General features: G+C 48.5%; 1 protein-coding gene across 1 annotated transcript in view; it reads left to right on the top strand.

The window, feature by feature from the left end:
- Nucleotides 1-19,164, top strand: part of RTN4RL1 (reticulon 4 receptor-like 1) — an 85,300-nt gene extending 66,136 nt beyond the window's left edge. The window contains exon 2 of the mRNA XM_006863456.1: nt 17,873-19,164. Within this exon, the coding sequence (XP_006863518.1) occupies nt 17,873-19,164 (1,292 nt within the window). The remainder of the gene's footprint in view (nt 1-17,872) is intronic.
- Nucleotides 19,165-21,776: the final 2,612 nt, after the last annotated feature.

Raw genomic sequence — 21,776 nt, 5'->3', positions numbered from 1 at the left:
TGGCAAAATGTCAGCATCAATGGGCTCAAGCGTGGCAACAATTGTGAGGTTGGCCCAGGACCGGAGGGTATTTCTTTCTGTTGTACTTAGAGTTGCTGTGAGTTGGTACTGACTTAATAACACCACCAACATGCTAATTTTATGTCTAGCTTGTTGAGGAACTGTCAAACTTCTTTCCATGGTGACTACTACTTTACAATCCCACCAGTATGGGATGAGGAGTTCTCATTGTAGTTTTGGTTTGCATTTGTCTAAAGACCAATGATGTGGAACATCTTTTCATCTGCTTATTGGCCATTTGTAGATCTTCTTTGAGGAAATGTCTATTCAAATCCTTTGCCCATTTTCTATTTGAGTTATTTGTCTTTCTATTATTGAGTTGTAAATGTTCTTTATATCTTCTAGATACAAATCCCTTATTAGATAATATGATTTGCAAATACTTTCTTATATTCTCTGGATTGTCTTTTTTTTCTATCTTCTCTAACTTTATCTTTACACACACACATACACGTATATACACATAGATGAGATTAGGAGGGATTTCCATGTTAAGATTTTATGTAATTCAAAAACATGTCTATTTCAGAATCAAGATGCAACTTCACTAAACCTCGAGAATTTATGATTAGTTTATTTGTCAATACTCATTCTTCAAACAATCTGTGGTTATTTTTTAAGTTGTGGTACTGTAGGATAAGCACTGAACAATTTTATTTAAAGAAATATATATCCCTATGTGAGTGGTTATTATGTTTTATATGGTTTATTATGTTGATTTGAATCACGAGATCAGTAGTTCAAACTGACCAGCTGCTCCTCGAAAACCCCATATGGGATTGCTATGAGTTGTAACTGACTTGACTGTACTTAACAGCCACATGTTCTGTGGCAGGTACTGGCTCTTTAATACCTTAAAGAGGTCTTGTGCTGCAGCTTTGCCTAATGCAATGTCTTTTGATTTCTTCATTGCTGCTTCCATGAGTGTTGATTATGGATCCAAGCAAAATGAAATATTTGATGACTTCTTTTTTCCATTTATCATGATGTTATTTATTGGTCCTCTGGATTGTCTTTTACTATTTTATTGTTAAGTACCATCAAATCAGTTCTGACTCATATTGGCCAAGGAGCAATTGGTGGGTTTGAACCACCAGCCTTGCAGCTAGCAGTCCAATACTTATCCTACAGCACCACACTATGACTCTGTATTAGCAATGATAATTTGTAACAATGAAAAAAGCATATATAATATGATACACTGTAGTTTTTAAAAAATCTTGCCTGCTACCCTAGGGCTGTTCCTTCTGTTACTTAACTAGGTATTGCCTTTGGCCTCACAGCCTCAGCATATGCTGTTCCCTTTACTTGAAATCCACTTCCCAAGTTTTTCTCATTTTTCAGGCTCTCCCTGGACCTCCCACCCCCATGTGCTGGGGGAGCCCCTACAATTCTCATTAGTACCTGGATCTCTCTCTCCACCCCTTCTCACAGGGTCCAATTATGTATGGATGTGGCCATTTGATAAGTGTCTGCTTCCCCATTAGACCCTATTCTCTGTGACCGCGGGGCCACGTTGCCTGCGGGCTCCCCATTACTTCCTTAGTGCAGTCTCATGGATGGAGCCCCCTAGAGAGCTGCTGAAAGAATAAATGATCTAAGTAAAAAATGCAGAATGCACAGCTGCATAGATAGCATGATCTTGATTTTATTTAAAGAACTATATCCCTATATGAATGGTTATTATGTTTTATTAAGGAACCCTGGTAGTGTAGTGGGTTATGCATTGGGCTGCTAACCTCAAGGTCAGCAGTTTAAATCCACCAGCTGCTCTGTGAGAGGATGAGACTTTCTGCTCCTGTAAAGATTTACAGCATCAGAAGCTCTATACATGGTGTCTATGAGTCAGAACTGACTCAAAGGCACACAGCAGCAGCATTATAAGTGGAGTCTTGGTATGGCGCAGTAGGATAAGCACTGGACTGTTAACCATAAGGTCAATGGTTCAAGCCCACCAGCAGCATTTTAGAAAAAAGTTTCACCAAGAGTCCTGGTATGACACTGTAGGTTAATGCGCTGAACCTCAAGGTTGGTTTGAACAGCAAGGTTGGCAGATCAAGCTCCCCAGCCACTCCCTGGAAACCCTATACAGGGTCACTATGGGTCGGAATCAACTTGGTGTCACTTAATAACAACAACAACAACATAAGTAAAGGAAGTATTGAAAGAACGTGCAGGAAGACACCCTCAGTGACTACCAACGGTGATGGGATTCTTTATACCGCTCTACACTTTTCAAGGTTTTTACAATTGTTGTTAAATGCCATCAAGTAGATTCCAACTCATAGATATCCTGAATAAGGTTTCCAGGGAGTGACTGGTGGGTTTGAACCACTGACCTTACAGTCAACAGTCCAGTGCTTGTTCTACCATGCCACACCATAATTCCCTTTCTACAATTGGGAGGTCTGATTTTTAAATTAAAATAGATGACGAAGAGTGAAACATGTTTTGGAGACCCCAAGATTGGGGAGAACACTAGGAAGCCCATACTAAGTGCTAGCTGGTCCAAAGCTTATGAGCCCACATGGGTCAGAGACTGGTACATGCCGGTGGCCAGCCTGAAGTGTGTCTTGGGGGAAGGTGCAGGACTCAGGTGCTCAGGGAGAAGGAGCCAATAAAGGCTTGGGACCTGGGAGTCTCAGGCTAGGTTTACAGGTGTCTCCAGGAGTGGTGAGCAGGTGTAGTCAGCTGGGGGAGTTCTTACAGCAACCTCAGATTCGCCTTGGCATCTGTGAATCCCCCATTTTATTCTGGCAGATGTCCACCCAGGATCCAAATTTTGTTCAGAGATCAGGTAGCTACATATTTGCTCGGAGTTCTGGTGTGTGGCACTGTGGGATAATGTGCTGGACCACAAAGTAAGTTTGAACCTCAAGGATGGCAGTTGAAATTCACCAACCACTCCTTGGAAATCCTATACAGTGTCGCTATGAGACTGGATGGCACACCACCACCACCAGAGAAGTTGGACTCCTCCTCAGTTCAGGATGCGAGTCTTTATTAGTCTAGTCCTTTATCAGCCGTTCGTTTAGCCATGAGTGTGTAACTCACTCCTGACCAATAAGACACAAAGGAAAGTCTGTGAGGGACTTTTGGGAAAATTTGTCATACTCTTTAATTAAGGAATGTCTTGTATTTGGAAGGCACTGGGTGAGGATGAAATGCCTGGGGCAACTGTAACCAAGTACCACCAGTAGCAATGTATTATCATACATTATTGTTGTTTTGAAAGTTTAAAATCAAGGTGTTGACGTAGTTGGCTCTTTCTAGAGGCTCTAAGGCAACCACTACCAGTTCCAGTGGTTACTGGCAATCATTGGCATTCCTTGGCTTGCAGAGAAGTTACTCTAATCTCTAGTGTCACTTTGAGTTCTTCACGTAGGTCTGTGTACCATTGGATTGGGTGAGCCCTGACCCAGTACAGTCTCATTTTAACTTGATTGCACTAACAAAGACTTTGGAGTGCTGGTGTGGCACTCTGGGTTAATGTGCTGGACTGCAAGGTCTATTTGAACCACAGAGTCAGTGGTTCAAGCTCACCAGCTGCTCCTCAGAAACCGACTCATTGTCACTTGACAGCAGCAGCAGTGACAACAAAGACTTTATTTCCAAATAAGGCAACATTTACAGATACTGGGAATTAAGACATAAACATATCTTTTTGAGGCACAAAATTCAACCTACAACACAAACTCTAAGGTGGGCAGGAACTATGGTAGCTCTGGGAATATGGATAGAAGGATGCCCCATTAGGATGAAGTGGCTCCAGCTGGGCCCCTCTACTACAGGCTCAAATTCCTGGGGGAGAGTCTAATTGGTTGAACCTGAGCTTGTCAGTTGATAACCCTGTCTCCTGAATCACGTGCAGTGGGGGAGCAACTACTCTGGGGAAAAAAGGCCAGGAAAAAGGAGAAGGAAGCCCGGCAACAGAAATGAGGGGGGCAAATTGATAGAAGGGAAACAAGGCCAGACCATGGGTGGGCTGGTAAGTCATGCTAAACTCAGGAACCTGTGAAGATTCTTATTTGTAAGCAACAGCCATCAACTTTGACTAATTCAAGCAAATAAGAGACTTATTCAAAGGATACTGCATAACTTGCAGAATCTCCCAGTTTTGGGAAACAGGTTTGGAGGCTCCACAGGCAGGAGAAGTCAAAGACATCTCAACACCATCAACATTCCCAACACAGTTGCTGCCTCTATGGTAGATTGTGGAGGTAGATATTCCTACTGCTGCCACCATCCTCAAAAGCATGGATCCTTCGGAGTCACTGCTCATTTGCATCACTAACACCTAGTTCAGAGTCTGGAGTATATGTGCGTCTGTGTGTGCCGAGTGGCAGAGCCCAGGTCACAGGACAAGCTGCAAGGAAAGCTGGGAAAATGAGTGCTTGACCTTTTCAGCTTCTACAGGGAAGGTAAGGCACAGTTACGTGTTTGGGGAGATCCTCAAATACAGGGAGAGGTTTAGATGTTAGGTGGCCAAAAAGAGACAAATGCCCTCAACATATTATCATGAAGGTATTGGGGGAAGATGGTTGGTTCATGGAGGTCGGGGACTTTTGTCCCCAGATCCCTCCTGGAATGATGCTTAGCCTAGAGAAGCAATAGGGTAAATACCTGAATGTGGAGATAGTGGTGGCTCAGTGGCAGAATTCTTGTCTTCCATGCGGGAGACTCCCGTTCAATTCTCAGCCATTAGGCCTCATGCATAGTCCCCGCATACCTGCCAGTAAAGCCTTGTGTGTTACTACGATGCCGAACAGATTTCTGTAGCGCTTCAAACTAAGATGGACTAGCAAGAAAGGCCTGGTGATGTGCTTCTGAAAATCATTCAGATTCTGGGCTCATTGGTTATCTCAAGAAGTAGACCCTGTCTCTTTTGATTGATACAGTCTTTCCTTTCTCACTTTCTAGTCGCTCTCTCTTTTTTTCCCCTAGCTTTAAAAATAAACCAGCAACTTTTTAATTGAGTTATATAACACAGTGAAGTCCATAAAGTAAACAAATCCTCAGTGTGCAGGTCAAGACATCTGCCAATTCACTAGTTTTTACATGTATAATTTCGCAACACTGATGATGTTCATCATGTTGTATAACCATCACCAGTGTCCTTTTCCAAATGATACCATTACTGTTCACAAAAACCATGTGTCCCCTCACTCCTTTCACCAGCCTTTGGTAACCACTAATAAGGGAGTCTTGGTATGGCGCTGTGGGTTAATGTGCTGGACTGCAAAGTTGGTTTGAAATGCAAAGTCGGCAGTTTAAGCTCGCCAGCCACTCCTTGGAAACCCCATACAACCAGAACTCCTTATATAAAATGTGGCTATGGGTTGGAACCAACTCAACAGCATTTAACAACAATGATAAGCTTTGGTCTCTATGTCATTGTTATTGTTAAGTGTTGTCAAATCTATTCCAACTCATAGCGACCCTGTTTAGGGTTTCCAAGGAGCAGCTGGTGGGTTTGAACTGCAATGCTTTTCCTACAGCACTGCATCAGGACTAGAAATATTGTATGATCTCACTTATATGGAATATAAGGGTTTTTAAGGAGCGGTTGGTGAGTTTGAACCATGGACCTTGTGATTCAGGTTACCAGGACTCCTTATATAAAATGTTGTTATTGTTAAGTGCCGCTAAGTCGGTTCCAACTCATAGCGACCCTGTATAGAGTTTCTGAGGAGTGGCTGGTGAGTTTGAACTGCCAACCTTTCAGTCCAGTGCATTATCCCACAGCACCACACCAGAACGTCTTACATGTAGCTGTTGTTGTTAAGTACCATTGAGTCTGCTCCCACCCATAGCAAACCTGAAGTAGGCAGATGTATATTGATTTCTATACATCTGCGTATTTCATATAAGTTGAGATATCGTACACTATTTCTCCTTCAATGGCTGATTCATTTCACTCATCATGTGTTCAAATTCATTCCTGTTGTAGCGTGTATCAGGATTTTCTTTCTCTTTACAGCTAAGTAGTAATGCATTGTATGGAAACACCACATTTTGTTTATTTATTCATTTGTTGATAACCATCTAGGGTGTTTGCACCTTTTGGCTATTAGGAATGGTGTTGCGCTGTGCACATTGGTGGGCAGGGGCTGCCATTCACTCTTCATCCCGCTCCAGTATGTTTTCTGTCCCCACCTTTCAAATAGAAAGAAAGTTTCCAGAATCATCAATAAATTCCATGTTGCCATATCAAATGCATACATTTTCATCAGCGGTAACCTCAGCAGCCTTCCTTACCATTGAGTCTTCCCTCCTTGAGACAGGTCGGCTTCGGCTATGCTGCACTTGTCCTGATTTTCCTCTTCCCTCACTGGCCAGTCCTTCTTCTTTACTCTCCTTCAAAGGTGTCCTGCCATAGGCTTCCAGCCTATACCCTCTTCCCTCTGGACTCTCATAGGTGACTTCATCCATTCCCATGGATTTAAATGCCCTCTCCATGCCAATGAGTCCCAAGTGTACGTCTCACCTCTGGGCTCCAATTTTGTATATGCAGCTGCCAACCAACTGTCTCTGTAAGGCTCCTCTTAGTTTCTCCAGTTTCACAGCAGTACCTGCATGCTCTCAGTTACTCAGTCCAGAACCTGGAAGTTACCCCAGAGTCCTCTCATCCCCTCTCCTTTCTACCCAGTCCCACATCACTTCCACATCCTCCACATCTGTCCATTTCCATGGACTTCCCTGGGGTTTAATGGGTTAAACGTGGAGGGTTTAAACCCATCAGCTGCTCTCCAGGAAAAGGATGAAGTTGCTTATTCTCTTAAAGGTTTGTTGTTGTTGTGTGTCGTGGTGGAGTTGGTTCCAACTCATAGCAACCCTGTACAGGGTTTCCGAGGCTGTAAATCTTTACGGGAGCAGAACGCCTCCTCTTTCTCCCATGGGACAGCTGGTAGTTTTGAACTGCTGACCTTGCGGCTCGCAGCCCGATTTGTAACCACTATGCTACCAGAGCTCCTATAAAGGTTTACAGCCTTGGAAACCCTGTGTCTACTGGGTCTCCCTGAGTCGGGAGTTTGCGTGTATGTTAGTTTCCTAGTGCTGCCATAACAAAAGATAGTGGGTTTAAAGAACAGGAATGTGTTTTTCACAATTCTGGAAAAGTTCAAATCAAGGTCTCAACCATTCCTTTTTTGACCTCTCTCCTAGTTTCTGGTGTTTGCTGATCGTTTTTAGGGCTTTTTTGCTTGTAGACAAGTCTTACATGGTAGGTGTCTTTTTCCTATGTGTGTCTGTGTCTGTTCTGTGCCTTTTATAAGACACCACTCAGAAGGTTTTAGGACCCACAGTACTCTCGTATGCCTCATTAACACAACAGAAGAAAAATCCCTATTTCCAAACAGGTTCATGCTCACAGCTACAGGGTTAAGACTTCAGCTCAACTTTTCAGAGGACACAGTTCAAGCCACAATAGCTCCTATGTCATCTGTGTGCCTGGATGACAGCCACAGCCTCTGACCTCCCTGCTCCTCTCTTGCTTCAATATAACAACAACAACCAGTTGCCATTGTGTCAGTTCCAACTGACAGCAAACCCGTGTGAGTCAGAGTAGAACTGTGCTCCATAGGGTTTTCAATGGCTGATTTAATCAGCTGTAGAACTCCAGGCCTTTCTTCCGTGGTACCACCTCTGGATGAACTCTTGCTCGATAACAGCCCCAAACCCAATTATGTTGCTTCTGCCTCCCCAGGCACAACAGGTAGGGAAGGGGGTCTGGCTCTCTCTCCTAGTCTGTGCATGTCTGACTGGATCCTTGAGCCCTGAGATTAAGCCCCCATCAGATCTGTGAAGTCCTTTGGCCAACACTCTGGAGTCTGGAGCCAGGATGGGAGTGTCAGAGTGGATAGGTGAAAGCCAGGGCCCCCAGGGGCCTGAGGAGAACACTAAGGGGGAAAGTGGGGAGCAGTAACACAATCATTATCACTCTGGAAGCACCTTCTTTGCAATTAGCCTTGGGCTGAGCAATCTAGGTACACAATCTCACTTAGCACTTACAGCACCCAATGAGGTAGATGCTCAAACTGCCAGTTTCAAGGCTGGGAGACTTAAGTCTCAGGACGTTGCCCAGCTGAAATGCACGCCCAAGGGGACTAGTCACACACTGGGACATCCCCGTAGCACAGAGCTGCCACTATCCCATCCTCCAGTCCCCACCCCATGCAGAGACCTCCCTGGGTGAGGAGGAAGTAGACAGCTTGGGCAAGGTAAGGGGAGCTCTGGGTTACTCAGGTAAGGCCCCCTGAGAACCCACCAGCCCAATTAGCACGGCATCCCTGGCCAAGCCTGCTCCAGGGAATGAACACAAGGCAGATGAAAGCTGAGAGGTTGTTTCACCGAGGAGACGCCCACTTCTCAGCTGAGAGTGATTCTGGTGTGCTGGAGGCCCTGGAGTGTGTACTTAATTCAGTGTGTCAGGAAGAGCGGGAGCTAAAGGCAAAGCCAGAGTGAGCAGCAAGAGAAGTCAGGGACGGACATCACACAGCCCAGGACGTGGGTCCCTGCCCTCTCCTGGTAGTAGAGTGCCAGGGATGCTGCCAGATGAAAGGGGGTCTGTGTTGTCTGTCCTGTGGATGGTCTCCAAATATGACATGTATGTTCATGAGCACACATATATATTCAGACGTGTACTCACACAGACACATGTACACACATACACAGAAACACATGAAGAGACATCTAAGCACATGTGCAAATGCATACACAGTCACACACATGCACAAAGATACACATAAACACTCAGCTGTGCACATTTGCAAATATTCACAATCATGTATACACCCATAGGTGCACACAGACATGCACACACACAAACAATTATACACACAAGCATGTGTGTACATATACACAGGTGCGCATGTGAATATCCATTCACAGACACAGATGCACACAGACTCACACCTGTGCATACATACCACACATACATAGACTCATGTGGACACGTACATGTACACACAGACTCAGTGTGGGCTCACCTGCGTGGACATCAGAAAACATACATGCCACACATCTGCCTGTTTGTCCCATCTCCTTCCTGCACCCAGAGACTTTTCCTGTTTTGGCATAGCCCTGACTCCCAGGTAGGCTGAGCAGCCTGTTTTGCTTTGCCTGGGACTTTCCCCATTCTAACATTGAAAGTCTCACATCCTGGGAAACCTCTCAGTCCCAGGCCAACCAGGTCATTGGTCACCCTGCCCCAGACCTCTGGAAAAACTAATGTATCCCTTCCTTTGAGCCCTTTTTACCATTTGGTCACCCATATGGTAAACTGAAGAGCTGAGTCTCTGCGCTTACCTGGGGCTCTGCATCTCCTTAGTATTAATAAGAACCCTGAGGTTTATTGAACACCTACTGTGAGCCCGTCTCTGGGCATAGGGACTTCTAAGTATATCTTAGTCCTTCTAGCAACCCAGAAAGGCACTCATTCATCCAGCCACTGTTATTGAGCACTGTGTACCAAGCACTGTTCTAGGCCCTGAGATGCAGCAGGGAACACACCAGATAACATCGCTGCCCTCAGGGAATTGGCATCTCTAGATTATATAGTAGATTAGAAGAGAGCAAATGCTAGTGCAAAAGTTAAACAGGGACAGTTGTATCGAGAAGGAGGATTGATAATCTAATATAGGTTGTCAGAGAAGATTCTGCTGGGGGCAGAGATATAAAGGAGGTGAGGACAGGAGCAGATGGATATTTGGGGAGAGTATTCCAGGCAGAGGGAACAGTGTGTGAAAAGTCCTGGAGGCAAGAACACGCCTAGCAAGAAAGAGAAACAGTCTGGAGAATGGTGTTGCTGGGGAGAGTTATTAAGGAGGGACAAGGAGGAGAGGAAGCCGGGTAAGATCAGTGGGGCCTCTAGACCCTGGTATGGTAAGGACTTAGAGGATTTGACTCTGAGTCCATGGGAACCCTGGAGAGTTTTGAGCCAAGATGTGACGTGTTCTGACTTAGAATTCAGCTAAATCTTTAATGGCTGTGTTAAAATCTAGGGGCAATGGCAAAAGTAGGGAGACCACTTAGGAGGCTGTTTTGATAGTCCAGGCTAAAAAAAAGTACAGTGGCTGGGCCAGGATGGTGGCAGTGAGAACTGGATGGATTCTGGATAAGTCCTGAAGGTTGGGTCAGTGGGATTTCTGATGGATTGGGGCAAAGTATGTGTGGGAGAGATGAGGTTATCTGACTCTAAGGTTCTTGTCTAGAGTAACTGATTTAAAGGTGGTTGGAGCTGGAGAAGATGTGAGTGGAGGAGGTTTGAGTTGGGAGAAGAGCAGTTCAGTTTTTGGCCTACTGTGCTAACCATGGAGAACTGGTTTGGTGCTGTGGGTTAATGCGCTGGACTGCAAGGTTGATTTGAACCCGAAAGTTGGTGGTTCAAGCTCCTCAGAAACCCTGTACAGGGTTGCTATGAGTTAGAACCGACTCAACAGGCACTTAGCAACAACAATATGCTAACCATAGGCTCAGCAGTTCGAGTCCACCAGGTGCTCTGCAGGAAAAAGGTGAGGCTGTCTGCTCCTGTAAAAATTTACAGCCTCAAAAATCCTATACAGGGTCACTATGAGTCAGAATCAACTCCACAACTCACCACCACCACCATGCTTGGCAAACCAATGGGGATGTGGAGGAGACAGGGGGATACCAGCATCTGCACATGGAAGGGGCCAAACTGGCACTTTAAACATTTTACAGGTGAGGAAAACGAGGCTCATGTAAATGAGGTGACACACTTGTTATGTTGGGGGTGGTGTCAGAATTCGAACCCACATTTCTCTGGTTCCCAGTGCTCTGGGCTGTGCCATGGATGGGAAGCCCACCTCCCATTACCTGAAATGTTAACAGAGGGCTGGCTTTCTTTGTCTGGGCCAGGCTGGGTGCGAAGGGGCAGAGCTATCCAGGATGTGGCCAGTACTTGGGTGTGGCACTAAGGGTCAGTGTCAAGTGACCTGAGGTTGATACTGGACCTCTGCAGAGAGAGCAGTTCCTCCATTGAGCATTCAGTTAGCATTGATTGGCTTAGAGAGAAGGCAAGCCTGGGGGCCAGGGGGAGTTCAGTTAGTCCTGTGAGGGGCAGAGGCAGAGCAGGACTGACCATGTAGCTGATTCATCACCCAGCCTCAGAGAGCCTCACAGGGCTGCCTGGAAGACCACAGGGATGCCACCCATAAGACATACCTGGTATAGGGAAAGGCAGCCCTTCCATGCTGGCAGTGCCAGACTCAGGTTGGGTGAGTTCCCCGAGACCTGGGGGCCCTGACTGCAGCTGCCCTCTGGCCTCAAGCAGCATGGAGCTAGGGCTAGAGCCTTGGCTGGGGAATCAATTGAGCAAGGCCTGCTTCTTCCACAGCCCTGCTCATAGCTGTGTGACCTCCCTAAGCTCTTTCACCTCTGTGTGCCTGTTTCCTCTTCTGTGAAAGGGTGCAGTATGCACAGGGTTGTTGTAGTGTCTGATTACCCAGTAAACAAGGTAAGCACAGACCTACCCATGCTAACTTACTAATGAGTAGTGAACAATTTCGCATTTTTTTAACAACCTCAAAAATTCTGCTTCTAGGTACGCTTGGCATCTGTCTCTTCCCAACCCCACAGCACCTTCCTATAGAATCAAAAGCTCTTTTCAAATTTACAGTCACTGTCAGGGACAGAGTACCTAGTAAGCAAGATAAGCATGGGCTTACCTGTGCTAATTTACTCACTTGTAGTGAACCCAGGTTTACCTTGCTTATTGCACAATCTGCTCCTGGTTGCTGTCAAAGACACACGGTAGAGAAGCCGGTGCACAGACAATGCCAGGTCTCTCTGGGTTAGTGCCCTGCCCTCTTGTTGTTGTTGTTGTTGTTAAGTGTGGTCGAGTTGACTCCGACCCATAGCGACCCTTTTATAGGGTTTCCAAGGAGCAGCTGATGAGCTTGAACCACCAACCTTGCAGTTCAAACGACTTTGCAGTCTGACACATTAGCCCATAGTGCCACACCAGGACTCCGAAATTGCACAGCCCCTGCCACACTGGTTTTCTGGCCTAGAGCCAGGGCCTTGCCAGTAGAGCTAAAGGTACAGTCTCCTCAGAGAGAGGGAGACTAGGATAAGATGGGGGGCACCACTTGCTTTGTTATCACAGTGAACCTCACTGTCCTCTGCTCTCCCCACCCATCCTGCCAGGTCTGGTCCCGCCGGAGGGGACTGGGTGAAGTGCTTGTCCATGCTCAGGCCACTATTCCTCCTGGAGGATGGGACCCACAAATCCTTGCCTGGAAAGTAATGCCAACAACTTTCCTGAGCATTGTCTGTACCAGACACTGAGATCACATCATCTCATGGGGCCTTTCAGGCATCCCCGGGAGAAGGCCGGCCCCTTCTCATCCCACTTCACAGAGGAACTGCCAATGGGGCAGTGGGCTTCATGGAGCCCCAGCCCCACTCTAGCACCTACTCTGGGCTCCAGCCTTGGGCCTGCCTGCCTGGTGTTGTGAGCCCCCCAGCACCCCATCTGCTAGTGAGCAGTGAGGACACCTCAGACACCCAGGACTCAGGCAGCAGGTTCTGAATGGAGGAAGGAATGAATGAGGCAGCAGAGATGCAGGTGAGCTCAGACAAGTGGGAGGGCAGGAGGTTTGGGAGTAGCTGAGTTGTCAGTGTGCATGCCCCGGAGGAGGAGGAGGAGAACCTCGGGAAAGGTTTAGGAGGAGGCCAAGCCTCCTTTCATTCAGCCTTGTTAAGCAGATCAGTCCCCAGCCTCACCCAGGAGGGGACAGAGGAGGCTGGTGGGAGGGGGTGCCAAGTTCCACCATGGAGACTTGGATCCCTACGAATTTGCCATCTTAAAATGCACAGCAAAGACACCCGCCACATCGTTAGTGCATTAATCAGGCAATCAGCGGGTAGGGGCTCCCACAGCCACACTGCAGAGCCGGGGAGGCAGGCAGGAGGAACCCAGAGATGCAGTGCCAGCCTCCCTGGGAAGAAACCTGGCAAGGTAGAGACCCAGTGCCAGGTACCTGCTGGCTTGGATTAGGGGTGCCAGAGATGGGTGGGGTTGGTTGGGACACCTGGTCTAAGGCCTTGGAGATGAGACCAGCTTCTAGGGTGGAATGGTCCTTGAGTGATGCAAATAGCATGCTAATAACCAAAAGGTTGGAGGTTCGAGATGCCTTGGCAAGCTTAGCGATCTACTTCTGAAAACTCAGCCAATGAAAAGCCTATGGAACACAGTTCTACTCTGACACACATGAGGTCACCATGAGTTGGGGTTCACTGAAAGATAGCTGGTGTGGATTTTTTCTAGGCCAGGCTCAGCCAAGACCCAATTCACTATCCAGTAGGACAGCAGAGGTAACTTAGAGGGTAGCTTCTCTGGCATGGGTACCCTGGCATCATCTGGGCAGGATGGCTTCCCTCGGTCTCAACCCCATCAGCCTCCCTTCCACAGGTCGTGGAAGTGACTGCCCACTGCCATGTTCTCTGGTCTTGTTGCTTCCCTCATGCCCCCAGACCCTGACTTAACTACACGCTGTTTCTTGGAGTAACTGGGAATATAGTCCAGATTCTGTGCCAAATGTTGGCAGGGGTCCCTACCTCCGTCAACACCCTTCTGTTGTCACCCTGTCTGACCCCTGTCACTTGCCTAAGGCCATTTGCATGTTGTTACCAAGCCCACACCTGCTTTGTGGGGGCAGACTGGCCTGTCCACCTAAACCAGATGTTTCACCTAGTGTCCCGTGTACTCTATACCCCAGGGACATCTACTTTCTGTCTGAGGGTGTGTGGCTCCTTGTGGATCCCTTTGCTCCTCTGGGGACTCTTTCAGACAACTCCATCTCTGGGCCTTATGGAGACAGAGCCATACAGGAGGCAGAGAAAGCTCTGTCCCCCCACCCTGGGTCACCCCCCCGCCATATACACACAGGGCGACTCTGAGGATCAGAGGATCGAGTGGAAAAGCACTTTGTAAACGCCAATAAGCTGTACAAATGTCAGGTGGCATTAACGCTGAGCTTGCCATGGCTCACCCACCCTCCACCTCTCATGAGTATCTCTCCTGCTGCCAGACTCTAGGGAAAGAAAGGCCTTTGTTCTTGCAGGATCCCCAGGGGTGGGTAGGGGGCCTGGTGTGGTATCCACTGTGTGCCCCATGAGCTCAGACTGTGTGCACAGGGGACACCTTGAGCTGTGTGACCCCCCTGGACTCCCTCAGAGTGACAGAGTGGAAGCACCTCCCTGGAGAAGGATGCTGCAGGTGTGACCTTCCCGGAAGATAGTAGCATGGGCAGAGGTGAGGGATAAGGACTGTGTGAGCTATGTGGAGGGTGTAACCAGTGTGGACTGGGAGAAAGGCTGCTCAGGAGGCTGAAGGCAGTGGGCAGGTTTCCGGTCAGTCAGCTGAGTTTGGAGCTCAGGTTTTTACTCACTCCCACTCCTTCCCCCACTTCTGCTGGTATGATTGAAGTGGGCAGGGAGAGGTTGGAGGACAGGCCTGAGCTATCGCCCTGGGAGGGCTAGCATAGGCATCATCTTTGATTCCTATAACAGAGGGGAAACTGAGGCTGAGAGAGGCATCCACCTCAGGCCTGGCCTGTAATCTGCCCAGGGTTCTTGAAGCTACACCACCACCTCTACCTCCACCGAGGTCATGTTGTTGTTGTTGTTAAGTGCTGTCAAGTCAATTCTGACCCATAGCGACCCTGTACAGGGTTTCTGAGGCTGTAAATCTTTTCGGGAGCAGAACGCCTCATCTTTCTCCCGCGAAATAGCTGGTAGTTTCAAACTGCTGACCTTGAGGTTCGCAGCCTGATTCATAACCACTACGCTACCAGAGCTCCTTCTACCGAGGTCATAGTTGCTCTGAAAATCACAAGTAAACCCAATTATGCAAAAACCAAATTATGTGAGATCATTTTTATGTGTTGCAAACGTTCGGTCGAAGCTGGGTGATTACTGGGGGACAGGAAACAGCTGCCACTCTCTGGGAGCCCATAACTCCCAACAGCTGGGAGCTGTCATTTATTTACGATGATGTGTTTTTGCCAGGAACAAGGGGGTAGCAGTGGTAGCAAAGCCTGCTCAGCCGGGAGCCTGGGCCAGCAGCTGGGACAGTGGTAAGCCTGGAAGCCTGGCCAGGTGGCCCAGTGTCCAGCACAAGACTGAGCCCAGGCTTGGCTTGTTTCTCTGGTTCTATATGCTCTGAGCACAGCTGGCTACAGGAAGGATTGGCTGAGCTGCCCCAGGCGCCTGGGCCGTCCCAAGAGGCCCAGCTGGCCAAGCTTGAAGAGAAAGTGGGAGGGAGAGGACATGCTGGTTAGGGACAAGATGGTTGCCTGGTCCCCTGGGGTGGGGGTCTGCAAGCCTGGAGCCAGGGCCCCTGCCACTGGCGCTCCCGCCGGGCTGCCTGGGGCAGCTGCGACCCTGGAAAAAGACAGGTAATGACGATAGTCCATAATGAGGCTGCTCTGTTAATGAGAGCAGAGCTATTATCCGACCACAGGCTGGACACATCCGAAAATAAATTATTTTAAGGATCCATTAACGAATGCCTAATTAATGCCCAATTAGAGGGAAGCTATAGAGGAAATGCTCCGGACTGTTACAAGGCAAAGCCTAGTTTGCAGCTATAACCTGGGAGCTCGAGCAAGCAGGGAGAGGGCAGGGGGCAGAAGGTGGGCTGAACTAGGGGAGTAGCCCTTGGGCCACCCCTAGTCCTTTGCACTCATTGAATCCTCAGTACAGCTCTGTGAGGGAGAACTATAGTCTATCTGTAGTTTAGAAATGAGGAAACTAAGGCACAGAGGGGATGTGGCTTATTTGAGGACGTGAGAGACATTGTAAATGAGACTTCTTTCTAAAGAACTTCAGTGTCATGCATGCATTGCTTGTTGATTGGCGATAATTTAAAGAAAAAGACTGCTCAAGGACTCCATATTATATTGACTTTTTTAGATCAGGAGTCTGCATTGTCTGCTAACACAGATAATGGCAAGTAAGTGGCAGAGCTGGGACGTGAATTGGAGCTGGCCTGACTGGCTGTCATGGGTTGGGACACCCACCCTGGACAGACAGATAAGGTCTGAAGGGGCGGAGCTCAGGAGCTGTGGGGCAGAGCTAAAAGGGTTTGGGGGTCAGGCTAAATTGGTACTGGTATGCTCAGGACCTGTACCTATACCTTCTTTGTACTCAACAACTAACCTGAGGTTAAGGAGCTCTGTAGCATAGTGGATTATAAACTGAACTGCTAACCGCAAGATCAGTAGTTCGAATCTACCAGCCACCGCAAGGAAGAAAGATGAGGCTTTCTGCTCCCATAAAGATATATACAGCTTCAGAAACCCTGTGCAGGGTCACTATGAGTCAAAACCAACTCCACAGTGCATAGCCACCACCACCACCACTAACCTAAGGTAGCGATTTGAACCCACCTGTGACTATGTAGGACAATGCTACCAACTGAAAGGTCAATGGTTCAAACCCAGCAGCGGGTCCTTGGAAATCTCTTACAGGGTTGCTATGAGTCAGAGCTAACTTGATGGCGCTTAACAACAAGTGGTGCTGCAGAAAGTCCTGATGACCTGCTTCCATACAGATAGATTGTTGTTGGTACTGTCGAATCAACTCTGAGTCTGACTCATTCAAACCCCACAGGGTTTGTTTGTTTAAAACAATATTTTATTATGTTTTCAGTCAAAGTTTACATAGCAAAGTAGGTTCCTATTTGATCATTTCTACACAACGTGCTCAGTGATGTTAGTTACGTATTTCTTTTTTTTTTTACAATGTGTAAAAAAATCCTCTTTAAATGGGTTCTGATTGTTTCTCGTGCTCTAGTTTCCCTGCCTGCTTGTCTTCTCCTCTTGGTTTTAGAATAAATGTTGACCTTTTGCTCTCATACTGATGGTTTTCTAAAGGAGCACTGTACCCAAGAGTAATAACCTTTATCTTGTCTGCCGATCTGTTATTTCGCAAAAGATGAGTTCAGAGGATAGTTTCAGATCCAGGTTTAAATAATACCCCAGGGCAATAGTTTCAGTGAGTCCTCTAGTCTCTACTGGTCCAGTAGCCTGCTACTTTGTATTTTCTCCCATTCTATTAGGATCCATCTAGCATGGCCCCCATCAGAATGGTCAGCAGAGGTTTCCTGGCACCATCTAGTTTTTCGGGTCTGAGGGTGGATGAAGTCATGGCCCGTGTAGGCTATTAGCCTTGTAGACTAGTTTCTTTTCTGATACTTTGGTTTTCTTCTTTGTCTTTTGCTCCTGATGAGTAGAGACCAGTCATTATAACTTAGATGGCTGCTTGCAAGCTTTAAAGACCCCAAATTCTACTCATCTCACTTGGATGCTGAACCTATAGGGTTTTCTTGACTATAATCTTTGTAGAAGAAGATCACCAGGTCTTTCTTCTTCAGGGCCTCTGGGTGGCTTTGATCTGCCAACTTTTCAGTTAGCAGCTAAATACTTAACCATTTGTGCTAGCAGGGTTCCTTTGTATAAAGATTAAACCAAGAAAAGCCTATGGGGCAGTTCTTCTGTGACACACATGTGCTTGCCATGAGTCGGAATGGACTGGAGAGTGATAGATTTAGTTTTTTAAAAAGAGGTGGGTGCCAGCAAGTGAGGAGTCCTGTGAGTCCCTGGCCTGGGACACTTTCCTTCCTCCAGTCATGGGCCTGTTCTCAGGTCACCCCTGGAGCCTATCAAATACAAGGACAAAGCCCCAGCTGACCCAGGAGTGCCAGTCTTCATCAGTACCTACCCTGTCTGACCTCTGCCTCCCCACAGGCAGCCTCTGACCTCGCTGTGTTCTCTCTCCTCACCAGGTTGCTGTGGGGACCTGTTGCTGCTGCTGCTGCTGGCTGGGTTGCTGCCCCTGAGTGGTGGCTGCCCGAGGGACTGCGTGTGCTATCCAGCGCCCATGACAGTCAGCTGCCAAGCACACAATTTTGTTACCATCCCTGAAGGCATCCCAGAGGACAGCGAGCGCATCTTCCTGCAGAATAACCGCATCACCCTTCTCCAACAGGGCCACTTCAGTCCGGCCATGGTCACCCTGTGGATCTACTCCAACAATATCACCTTCATCGACCCCAACACCTTCGAGGGCTTTGTGCATCTAGAGGAGCTGGACCTTGGTGACAACCGCCAGCTTCGAATGCTGGCACCTGAGACTTTCCAGGGCCTGGTGAAACTTCATGCCCTCTACCTCTATAAGTGTGGGCTCAGTGCCCTGCCGGCGGGCATCTTTGGTGGCCTACACAGCCTGCAGTACCTCTACCTGCAGGACAACCACATCGAGTACCTCCAGGATGACATCTTTGTAGACCTGGTCAACCTCAGCCACCTATTCCTCCATGGCAACAAGCTGTGGAGCCTGGGCCAAGGCACTTTCCGGGGCCTGGTGAACCTGGACCGCCTGCTGCTACATGAGAACCAGTTGCAATGGGTACATCACAGGGCCTTCCATGACCTCCGCAGGCTGACCACCCTCTTTCTCTTCAACAACAGCCTCTCTGAGCTGCAGGGGGACTGCCTGGCACCCCTGGGGGCCCTGGAGTTCCTCCGCCTAAACGGGAACCCCTGGGACTGTGGCTGCCGGGCACGATCCCTGTGGGAATGGCTGCGGAGGTTCCGCGGCTCCAGCTCCACTGTCCCTTGTATGTCCCCTGAGCTGCAGCATGGCCAGGACCTGAAGCTACTGAGGCCTGAGGACTTCCGGAACTGCACAGGGCCAGCGTCCCCACACCAGATCAAGTCTCACACGCTCACCACCACCGACAGGGCTGCCCGCAAGGAGCATCATCCAGCCCACAGCCCCGCCAGGGACAAGGGCACCAGGAAGCTAGGCAAGAACTGTACCAGCCACAGGAATCGGAATCAGATCTCTAAGGCGGGCACTGGGAAGCAGGCTCATGAGTTGCAGGACTATGGCCTTGACTACCAGCACAAGTTCCACTTTGACATGATGCCCACCACACGGCCCAAGAGGAAGGGCAAGTGTGCCCGCAGGACCCCCATCCGCGCCCCCAGTGGGGTGCAACAGGCCTCCTCGGCCACATCCCTGGGGGCCTCACTCCTGGCTTGGATACTAGGGCTGGTGGTCACTCTCCGCTGAGGACCCAGGGCTCTAGCACCCAGCACTGCCACCTGTCCACCAAGGAACAGAATTTCTTTTCTTCTTTTTTTTGACAAATGGAGCATCTGCTGGGTTCCAGGAAAAGGCTGGTAGAGGCTTTGGCCACTGCCTGGGCCCTGCCCAGTGGACTATAAACCCAAAGTGTACAGCCCCAGGTGGGAGGGGAGAAGCACACCTCACCCAGCTGTCCCAGCCAGCCACCATCAAGCACCATGGACAGCGTCCTCTCCAGCAAGGCAGTAAAAGACACTCAAAGTCAATCTTTAATTTGCTATGATGGGACATTTATCCCCCATGGGATATGGGCACAGATCATTTGGGGAGGTCTGAAGGGCCCCCGCCATTCCTGGAGGAAGCAGAACTCAGAGGAAAATGAACGAGGTTCACCTAAGAGGCTGGTCAACCAGCAATCTGGGCATATGTGAGCTGGTGGCCACTCAGCCAACCTGCCCAAATCCAACCATATGCCACCTTCCATCCCTCCTTGGGGGTAACACTTCTCATTCCTGATGTCTCAGGCAACCCTGGTAGCCCCAGGCTCAACTGCTGGGGTCCAAGAACCAATTACCAAAGGAAAGATCATCAGAGGCTGAAATTTAGAACTTCGTCAGGTGCAACGAGGTTCCCACAGAAGGTGCAGTTTTATAACTATGTCCACTTATATATACACACACACTCTCTCTCTCTCCATATATGTATATATATATATATATATATATATATTATATACATATATAGATGCACAGGTTCCCTTGCGCACCCCTCCCCACTCCATTATCAAACTGTATGTCTTACATGTTTATAAACTATTTGGAAAGCTATATCTGCTGAACTAAGGATTGTATTGGTGATTTCTAGCAAAAAAACAAACAAACAAAGACAGTTACAGAATTTCTTTTCAGAATCCTAACCTGGCAACAATAAGGAGCTCTGGTAGCGTAGAGGTTACAAATTGGGCTGCGAACCTTAAGCTCAGCGGTTCGAAACTACCAGCCGCTCCGCGGGAGAAAGATGAGGCTTTCTACTCCCGTAAAGATTTACACCTTCGGAAACCCTGTACAGGGTCACTATGGGTCGGAACCTACTCGATGGCACTTAACAACAACAACAACCTGGCAACAATAGTCTCCACGTGCCCTTGGCTTGTCAGGGGCCTGAGGCGAGGTGTCAGTAGGGAGGGCCAGAAAGAAGGTGGGGGAGCAGGAGTCACATCAGGGGACCAATATTCTTAGATATTTAGAGCAGCACCTTGTTTTTATATGCAACACAGGCCTGTCTGTCGCCCTGACACACCCCCATCACCCCTACTGTAGTCGCTGTTGGCATCAGGGTGAGAAGCAAGAAACAGCTTGGTGGATGTCAGGATGTTAGCCCTGGGGTTGGGCCGGACTGAGAAGAGAAAGGAAGGGGCTTTGGGTGTTTTCAAGCCGGCAGGCGAGGCAGCATTCCACAGTGTTAGTCCAACAGGTTGGACAGTCCTCAGCATAGCATTTCACCAGCGATGGTCCAGAGAGTTCTAGGAGACTCTGGTATGAGCCCAGGTTTCCAAGATGGCTCAGCTGCTAAACTTTTCCTTTAGGCTTTTTTATGGATATTCCAGTGAGGACCCTGTGTAGGGTGACAGAAAGGAAAGCAAGTATCAGGTGACCTTGACAGAAGAAGGACCCATGAGGGCATTTCAGGCACTTCAGCTCTTCTGGAGATGCCAGTAGTCCAGAGAGGTACAAGAATTGGAATAGGCAAATCCAGCCAGGGGAGAGAGAGGGGCTCTGGTCCGAAATCATCCCTGCTGCTGGTCAGGTGCCCCAGCAGGCATCATCTCCTCCGAGCTTTGCACAAACCCTAGTTTCCCACTAGAGAGGATTTGTGTAAAGAGAAAGAAAAGCTGAATCCAATTAAGAGAGAAAAATAATAATAATAAAAAAATTCTCTTGGATACAAACACTGTTTTTCATTTCCTAACCTCACATTCCTGAAGGGGGGTGGCAGATCCTGGGTATTCCAAGGGGTGGGCGGGCCTGGCTGTGCACAGCTTTGAGAACACAGCACGTTTGTTGGCAGGAAGAGTTGTATGGGACAGGGGCACGTTGACTCACAGGATCACACACGTGTGTGTGTGTGTGTGTGTGTGTGTGTATGTGTACCCCACACACTTGTTCCCTGTTCCATGGCTTTCCCTTGCCTGCACAGAACGTGATTCCTGCACTTTGGCTGGGCTGGGGCGGCACTGTCCCTGAGCCTCTCCCTGGAGTGCTGGTTCTGCAATGTTCTCGGCCTGTATTCAGAAACTTAGAAGCAGCTGCTGAGTGAGTGATTCCCAGGGGGCTGAGGGTTGGGGTGGGGCCCCGGAAGTTTCCAAGAGGCCCAGGCTGCAGTGAATGGGGATCTAGAGGCCCCTCCTGCCTTCCTGGCTTTGGAGAAAGAGGGAAGAGGACTGTGCTTTCAGGAGGACAAATCCTCCTAGCTTCAGGGCTTGAAACTTCCACTAAAGGGAGTTGGCTGATGGCAGAACAAATAATCATTGGTCTGCAGTTACTGCCTGCTTACCTGCTCTTACCCGGGCCAGTGCCAGGGGCTTGGTTGTCCCTTAG

The sequence above is a fragment of the Chrysochloris asiatica genome, unplaced genomic scaffold (assembly GCF_000296735.1).
Source record: "Chrysochloris asiatica unplaced genomic scaffold, ChrAsi1.0 scaffold00054, whole genome shotgun sequence".
In the NCBI taxonomy this organism is placed as follows: Eukaryota; Metazoa; Chordata; class Mammalia; order Afrosoricida; family Chrysochloridae; genus Chrysochloris; species Chrysochloris asiatica.
This window is presented reverse-complemented; position numbering and strand designations above follow the sequence as displayed.